Source organism: Nerophis lumbriciformis, unplaced genomic scaffold (assembly GCF_033978685.3).
Source record: "Nerophis lumbriciformis unplaced genomic scaffold, RoL_Nlum_v2.1 HiC_scaffold_1017, whole genome shotgun sequence".
Classification (NCBI taxonomy): Eukaryota; Metazoa; Chordata; class Actinopteri; order Syngnathiformes; family Syngnathidae; genus Nerophis; species Nerophis lumbriciformis.
Genome location: NW_027316979.1, coordinates 6,722 through 15,782, shown reverse-complemented (window position 1 = coordinate 15,782; position 9,061 = coordinate 6,722). Strand labels below are relative to the sequence as shown.

The 9,061-nt window shown below is 35.9% G+C and overlaps 1 protein-coding gene across 1 annotated transcript; it reads right to left on the bottom strand.

Moving 5' to 3' along the window:
* Nucleotides 1–2,243: 2,243 nt before the first annotated feature.
* On the bottom strand, nt 2,244–8,800 carry LOC140678554 (rho GTPase-activating protein 1-like). The gene is made up of 5 exons (XM_072912808.1): nt 8,554–8,800; nt 4,986–5,084; nt 4,799–4,886; nt 2,452–2,583; nt 2,244–2,364 (listed from the first exon to the last, which is right to left on the bottom strand). Exons 1-5 carry the CDS (start codon nt 8,675–8,677, stop codon nt 2,259–2,261), a joined length of 549 nt encoding a protein of 182 aa, XP_072768909.1. The 5' UTR covers nt 8,678–8,800; the 3' UTR covers nt 2,244–2,258.
* Between the last annotated feature and the right edge of the window lie 261 nt (nt 8,801–9,061).

Sequence of the window (9,061 nt, the reverse complement as noted above, 5' to 3'; positions counted from 1 at the left end):
TGTTACAAAAAAGATCAGTTAGAATAATACATAATGTTGGATATAGAGAACACACAAATCCTTTATTTATTGAATCAAAGATACTGAAATTCTACGACATAGTGAATTTGCAAACAGCAAAAATTATACACAAAGCAAACTATAACCTGCTACCCAAGAATATACAACAATTCTTCTCAAAAAAAGAGGAGAAATATAATCTTAGAGAGAAATGCAATTTAAAACATTTGTATGCACGTACAACACTTAAGACCTTCAGTGTATCAGTATGTGGAATTAAATTATGGAATGGATTAAGCAAAGCAATCAAACAATGTACTAATATGATCCACTTCAAGAAACTCTTCAAACTTAAAGTGTTTACAAAGTATAAAGAAGAAGAACCATGATAAACATTCTGAATTTATTTAACTCATCCATTCTTTCATTCTTTCACTCACAAAATAATCTTACTTATCTCAACATATGAAATGTAACTTACTTCACCAATTATTATTTATTTTTATTGTGATTACTTATGGAGTATATTGTGAATAAATTGAGAACAGGAAGTGAACAAAAGTTTTAGCAACTGTTATGTAAAAGAAAAGGGGTAGGATTAAATAAGCTCTGCTTCTTCCTACTCCTTTTCGAACATGTTGAAAAGAGAAACTGGAGATTGTGATGTATCATGTTGTATGATTGCATGTTCGAAATAAACTCAAACTCAAACTAATTAAATAAAAGTATTTAAAGATATAATATAAAATGCTGGAGGGGCTTAACTGGTGCTACACAGATTTCTGACGGGACCTAACACCCCCTAGTCCCGATGTAGCGCTGTAGCGACTGTTGCAATGCACACCAAAAAAATGTTCCGCCAATGCTTAAAATGACCAAAATACACAAATATTATGTTTTTTTTTACATGAATGTGCCAGTTAGTATCTAAATCGTTTTTAGAGGTTTTTTCAAAGGGCATTTATATGTAGAATAGATTAAATCCCTATTACTTGTATTATTGGCTGACTCTTGCTTGCGTTTATTTACCATTTAGAATGCATGAAAAGAAGAGACTCTGAGCTATAAACTTTTGACTGACACCTCTCTCGACCCAATAGACAACAGTTTATCCCATCTGCTGAGGTACAATAACCAATGAAAAATGTACCAGCCTCCACATAGCTCAAGCAAATTACATCCAATCCTAATGACTACTGAAACACTGAATAGCCAATAAAATTGTGAAAACACTGAAACATTGGTTGATGGGTAGAGTTCTGTCATAAAATCAAATAAGTGCTGCATAATAGTGCAAAGGAAAATATGGACCGTATCACAGGTGCATCAATATTACGCTTTTAAAGTTTTTTTCCCTGTCTTTTTCCCAAACAATCATGACAAATGTGTTGTGAAAGACAAGATACAGTTTCGGGTAGACAGAGTTTTGCATGCATAGAGCGGGCGGAAGGCTTTGACCAAGTGCGGCAAAGAGTCCAAGCGGCCATGAGTCCCCAGATGGAGCATGGTTTTAGGTTATTTTGGAAGCTAACATGCTGATTTTTTTAAATCCCCAACAGTCATACTCCATCTAAGTGTATTTACCAGAAAGTAATATGAGTTTGAATACATTGAACAATTTTTTTGTTTTGGTTCACCTACAGTATGTATATCTTTTGGGAACGTGCTTTCAAAATAACTAGTTTGGAGGTATACACTGGAAAACACAATAGGTATACATCTGGAGTTCTTAATTCCATTTAAAATTTTACAATAATACTACAACAATGTAGTATTTGTTATTAGGTACAAATATCACAGATTACATTACAAAACATTTTTGACAATTAAAGCATTATTGGAACAGTCTACATTTTGTGGTATTAATGGGCTAAGCTGTAAAACCACTCTGAATTCAAGTGCTCCAACAACAAACTGTCAGGTATACAATATCTGACACGACACTGGTGCACTGGAGGTCATTTTTTTCCCATTGTCAGTAAAGATGTTTATGTCCATTTAGTGGTGAACTGTTTAAAAAAGCATAATGTTTAATAAACATTTACATAAAGCGAATAAATTGCAGAAGCCAAAGTTGATAGTATAAAAAAATCTAAAAAAGGTCCATCCAAAGTACACTTGTTAAATATCAATAATTATATCTATCTGCAAATAATTACACGTTAACTATGGAATATAATATACTATATATTAAATATGCAAATACATACTTTATTTGACAGCCCTATTATTTATACAATGCTAACTTGTGTTCTGGCTCATAACAACATTATATACCTGATGATGGGTTTGAAGAGAATCAACAGGGTCTTGATGAACATGGTGGGATGGACGATGTATAAGGCCTTTATATTCTTCTTATATCTGGCATACAAAACAAACATCATTAAAAAAAATCAACATTGAATCCATCATCCATCAGCACTGACATTGATCAGTGACGAAGCTTACTTCCTATCAAACTCCCTGTAAGCATCTCGCAGCCAGCTGAGTGACGGCTTGTTTTCACTGGTCAGACCATGATGGAAATAGATCAGCGTGTAGTCACTTTCAACATACTGATCCAATGTTCCTTTCAGGTACCTAGCCAAGACAGAAACACATTAATGCTTACAGAGTAGGACATCTCTAGACAATAGATTTAATTGCAACATTTTAAATAATAATCTTGCTTTAACAGGACAAATGTATCTTTAGTTTCATGGATAGGAAACTACAGAAATTAAAACTGACAGTCTGACCTGTGATCTCAGCTACCGTATCTCAAACATATACTATTTGCTTTAAAATCGGTGGGATTTCTTATCCTTTATGTAAAAAGCTTTAATTATTTATTTAATTAAATATACAACTGAAAACTGCTGCCCCCCACCCAAAACAAAAATATATATTAGAACAGGGGTGTCCAAACTTCTTCCAAGGGCTGCAGGCATAACGGGCGATTAACAAAACGTGTTCTTTTTGACCCTCGGGCTGTGCCGTAGCAGGGGAAACTTAGCTGCAGTTCACTTGCTACTGATGAGCCACAAACGAGCACAAATGGACAAAGGAAAGGTGTACATACACACACACACACGCACGCACGCACGCACACACACACACACACACACACACACACACACACACACACACACACACACACACACACACACACACACACACATATATATATTTAAATATAAATATATATATATATATATATATATATAAATTATATATATATATATACACACATATATATATACATATATATTTTTTAAATATACATACACACATATATATATATACATATATATATATATATATATATATATATATACTGTTTATATGTAAAAAAATAAATAAATATATATATATATATATATATTTTTTTAATATATATATATATATATTAGGGGTGTGGGGAAAAAATAAATTCGAATTCGAATCGCGATTCTCACGTTGTGCGATTCAGAATCGATTCTCATTTTTAAAAAATGTATTTTTTTTAATTTATTTATATATTTTTAATATATATATTTTTTTTAATCAATCCAACAAAACAATACACAGCAATACCATAACAATGCAATCCAATTCCAAAACCAAACCCGACCCAGCAACACTCAGAACAGCAATAAACAGAGCAATTGAGAGGAGACACAAACACGACACAGAACAAACCAAAAGTAGTGAAACAAAAATGAATATTATCAACAACAGTATCAATATTAGTTACAATTTCAACATAGCAGTGATTAAAAATCCCTCATTGACATTATCATTAGACATTTATAAAAAACTAAACAAAAAGAACAATAGTGTCACAGTGGCTTACACTTGCATCGCATCTCATAAGCTTGACAACACACTGTGTCCAATATTTTCACAAAGATAATATAAGTCATATTTTTGGTTCATTTAATAGTTAAAACAAATTTACATTATTGCAATCAGTTGATAAAACATTGTCCTTTACAATTATAAAAGCTTTTTACAAAAATCTACTACTCTGCTTGCATGTCAGCAGACTAGAGTAGATCCTGCTGAAATCCTATGTGTTGAATGAATAGAGAATTGTTTTGAATCGGGAAAAAAATCGTTTTTGAATCGAGAATTGTGTTAAATTAAAAAAAAATTTTTTTGATTTTGAATCGAATCGTGACCCCGGTATTATTGGGGAAAGTTTGTTGAATGAGCCCTAAAATTGCTGAATGTTTTGACGCTTGAATTTCAATCGGATCAACGATTTGGGAGTTAGAGGCGGACGAAAAACGCTACAGAAGAATAATAATAAATAGATAGTGGAATTTTGGTGCAGAATAATATAGAGTGAATGCATTTAGGCAGTCACACACTTATTTTAAATACTAGTATAATTTGTGTATGTAATGTATCTGCTGATGTAGTTCTGTTGAAGTTGTACCGATATACGTCAAAATACCAGCTATAAAAGGTTCCGTTTAAAAAAATCAGATTATGAGTACTTGCACTCTTACACTTCTACTCTGCACATATCTCGCCTTTAACCGCAATTACTGTATCCCATACACAATGGGTGAGAAATTATTTTAAATTCAATTAAGTTCTTGGATTTACAAAAAAACATACAAAATCTCTTTAAAGTTTTAAAATTAGAGAGACAAAATATTAATTAGATTTTTGCCCTATCAGACCCATAAAAATCAATAGGATTTGTGCTATCATAGAAATATAAATCAATAAATCTCTGCAGGTCTAAGAATCAGTCAGTTGAAAATTGTGTAAATAGTTAAAATATTTCTCCCTGTGGCAAGACTCAATGCTAGGAATAACTCACATGAGAAGCCTGTGATGGTCCAGTTGATGCTGGGGTGGCATCCTGCAGGCGTTAAACACAATCACTTTTCTGCCAAAGTTGTCATCGCCTACAAGAAAACAGAGAAGGAGAAAAAAATAGTAGTGGCAGGAGAAGTTCTACAAAAGATGGCCTCAATTTGAGAGAAGGGCATCGATAACATGCTGACCTGCAACTTCGATGATCTGATGTCGGGCAATGTCATAGAAAGGATGGTCCCAGGGCAGGTGGGGGGAACTAGCATCAAAGCGCTGAGAGATGTCCGTCTCTGAAACAAACACACACACAATTCAAATTAAACATCTACAATGCAGTTGTCATTTTTCTGTTAAAACATCTTATTTGAATGCTTTGGTCTTTATGGGTAAAGATATCTGGGGCCAAACACTTGCTTCAGCACAAGCTTCTTCAACTGAGTGTGGCATTATATTAAAGTTACATCAATATTTTCCATGATGGTAAAAAATTGGACCCCCATAAATAGATACCATCGTTCATAAACACAATACTACGCATCTGGCCTGCCAGAGAACAAGATGACTGAGCAGGAGGGCTCAGTGTTGTGAACTTCGCGACTCAACACCACAGAGTGATGAGCTCCATAAAGTACCTTTATTTACAAAATGTCATCACTTTCATAGAAACGAAATAAAAAATATATTAATTCACCAAGCGAGCAATGTTTTAAAATCAAATGTGGACTTCTAAACATCTGATCGCCTTTAAATACAGCAGTACGATCTGATTTCAGACTACGGTCTTCCTTTGTTTATCGCAGTTAATTTGTTCTAATCGTTGTGAATAATTTACGCAAAGTAGGATTACTATTGATAAATTGAATATTTTCATATTTAAAATACCGGTATAGAAAAACTGTTTATGACTTTCAAAAAATTTTATTTACACATTATTAGAGCCCTCTAATGATGAAACATTACATTTACATTTATTTCACCCAATATGAGACCTTGAGTGTGTTATTGTGTAGGGGCGGTATGGCGTAGTGGGTAGAGCGGCCGTGCCAGAAACCTGAGGGTTGCAGGTTCGCTCCCCGCCTCTTGACATCCAATCGCTGCCGTTGTGTCCTTGGGCAGGACACTTCACCCTTGCCCCAGGTGCCGCTCACACTGGTGAATGAATGATGAATGAATGATAGGTGGTAGTCGGAGGGCCCGTAGGCGCAAACTGGCAGCCTCGCTTCCGTCAGTCTACCCCAGGGCAGCTGTGGCTACAAATGTAGCTTACTAGGGATGTCCCGATCCGATATTTGGATCGGATCGGCTGCCGATATTTGCCAAAAATTGCGTATCGGCAAGGCATGGGAAAATGCCGATCCAGATCCAGTTTTAAAAAAAACTCCAGTCCGTGTTTTCCAACGCACCTATTTAAATAATACATTCCACTTTTCTGCTGCTCCGTAATTTCCGTTCCGCATTTTCCAGCACACCTTCAACACATCCACAATTCTCACGCAGTTGCTTTTAGCTGCTGGCATTACACGACAGGCTCTTCTCACTCTTTTCTGTGTCTCCCTCTCACAGACAGCGAGCGCACCTTCTTACACACGTCACATACTGTCACGTCATACGTCACATACATATACGTCCTCTCCCAGCTGAGAGCGAGGTAGCAGCATGGCTAACGTTAGCTGTGATGCTAGCGCAGCCGCTAAGGTGCGCGCCTGCTCAAGCGTCTTCTGCGCACGGCAAATGTATGCCACGCACAAAATCAAATAAAAAAATAAGCGCATAACAATTTTCGACACACGGACATGACAGAGACAACAGTTTTCGTCATCATTGTTCAAATATTGTGACGTCTGTCGAGACGCTTATCTCCATTCGGTGCCACACGTCCAGACTCCACACCATCAAAATGCAGAGGCAAAAATTTCCACATCAACACCGTATGAAAAAATTAGTGATTTTTTCAGTTGTGATTTCCTTCTCTGCATGAAAGTTTAAAAGTAGCATATATTAATGCAGTATGAAGAAGAATGTTTTAATGTAGACATGCAAGCCTTGAAAGAACATTTTGAAAATCAAGACTACATTTCCTGCAAATGGGTGCATTTCTACCCTATATTTTAACTTTAGATTTATTCTCATATCAAACTCTTTTGGCTGTCTTTTTGACACTTACATCAGGCGCCCCCCTCCACACCCTGGATTATAAATAATGTAAATAATTCAATGTGATTATCTTGTGTGATGACTGTATTATGATGATAGTATATATCTGATAGTATATATCTGTATCATGAATCAATTTAAGTGGACCCCGACTTAAACAAGTTGAAAAACTTATTCGGGTGTTACCATTTAGTGGTCAATTGTACGGAATATGTACTTCACTGTGCAACCTACTAATAAAAGTCTCAATCAATCAATCAAAACACATAGAATCATCATACTGCTGTGATTATATGCATCAAGTGTTCATTCAAGGCTAAGGCAAAATATCGAGATATATATTGTGTATCGCAATATGGCCTTAAAATATTGCAATATTAAAAAAAGGCCATATCGCCCAGCCCTAGTTCAATGATGCCATTTCTGTTTGTCATGTATAATTTTGTCTATTTTGTGTTTATCCTTGAATAAACAGGTCAGTTTCTTGTTACCAACCATTGTGTATTATTCAAACTCCCCTAATTCAGCTGGCTAGTTGTTATCAAGAGTACTAAAACCCTTTTCAACATGATTCTGACAACTAAGTAGGCTAAATAACTTTAAACTTTAATACATGCTCGGATAGGCCAGTATCGGTCAGTATCGGTATCGGATCGGAAATGCAAAAACAATATCGGTATCGGATCGGAAGTGCAAAAACCTGGATCGGGACATCCCTATAGCTTACCACCACCAGGTGTGAATGAATGATGGGTTCCCACTTCTCTGTGAGCGCTTTGAGTATCTAATAATAGAAAAGCGCGATATAAAATCTAATCCATTATTATTATTATTATTAGATTCCTCAAGTGTCATTCATGTTATGGCATTAGTTAATTGAATTATGGGTAATTCCTCTAAGTTAGAACTGGGCTTTGATGTGCTGAAACCACGGGTGTGCGTTTTTCTGCAAACACTTGGTAAACTTGACAGTCACAGCTACGACACGCCAAAGGCTCACAAATGTCATGTAGAGCCGTGATATTGATGTCAAAGATGAAGTGCTTCAACAGAGTTCATGTCTACTTCACATTGCCCAGACAGCTGCTGAGAGTTAAAAGCGGTCTTCTTCACATTAAGTGGAGCGCCAAGTTTCATCAAGTCCTGCTGTCTTGTCTTTTGACATCACTCATGCCAAAAACGAACGTTCGACAACCGTTGAAGATGAAAAGTATCAAAAAATAGTTCTGCCAAAACTTGGTCAACTTGATTGTCGCGGTGAAGACAGCGCCTAGATTAGCCAGAAATAAACGTCCCGCTTGGTAAGTATATTTTATTTATTGCCACAACATTATAGAAAATAAGAAATACTTCACTGTAATACAAAAGACACAAAGAAGACTACATTTAACACTTAATTTATGCAAAAAATAAGTAGAATATGCTTTAAAAAACTAAAAAGTGAGGACGCAATATTTGAAGCATGGTATGGCGAGAGATGACTGTATAACATTCATCTATTTTGTCTAAGATGTGGCTAAATCCAGATGAATAGGTTAGCTTAATTTATTTATTTAGTGTCCTTGCCATTGTACATTAAGTGTAATGGAAGTATGAGCCACAGACCAGACTTGCTGAGAGTTGACTCATCCGCCGGAAACTGTTGGTCTTCTAAGGTGGCCAGCTTCAATTGGCCCAGTTGGGCTGGAGCTGGGTCTTCACTCAAATCCACCAGCAGCTCCGAAGACATTGCACACTACAGGGTGGCACAGCACACAAGCACTCAAACAACCACACACAGAACTCGTCGACACACGCGCTCACACAAGCACACACACACAAACAAGTAGGAGATAAGAGTCCTGAAAAACATAAACGTCATCAATGCGGTTACAAGATGTACAGAAAAATAGACAATAGATCAACATAATTTATTATGTGGTTGTAAATGACAACTGCATTGCATCACACTTAGAGCTAATTACAACCAACGTGGCAATTTTTTTTTTTTCTATCTCAGTGTCAACCAAAGCTGAGCATTATTATCTTCGTAAAAAATAATTTGTGATGCAGCTCTGCGGGATATTATAGGAATATGCAGGAGTAATGGCTGCCATCGGTTACAGCTCAACAG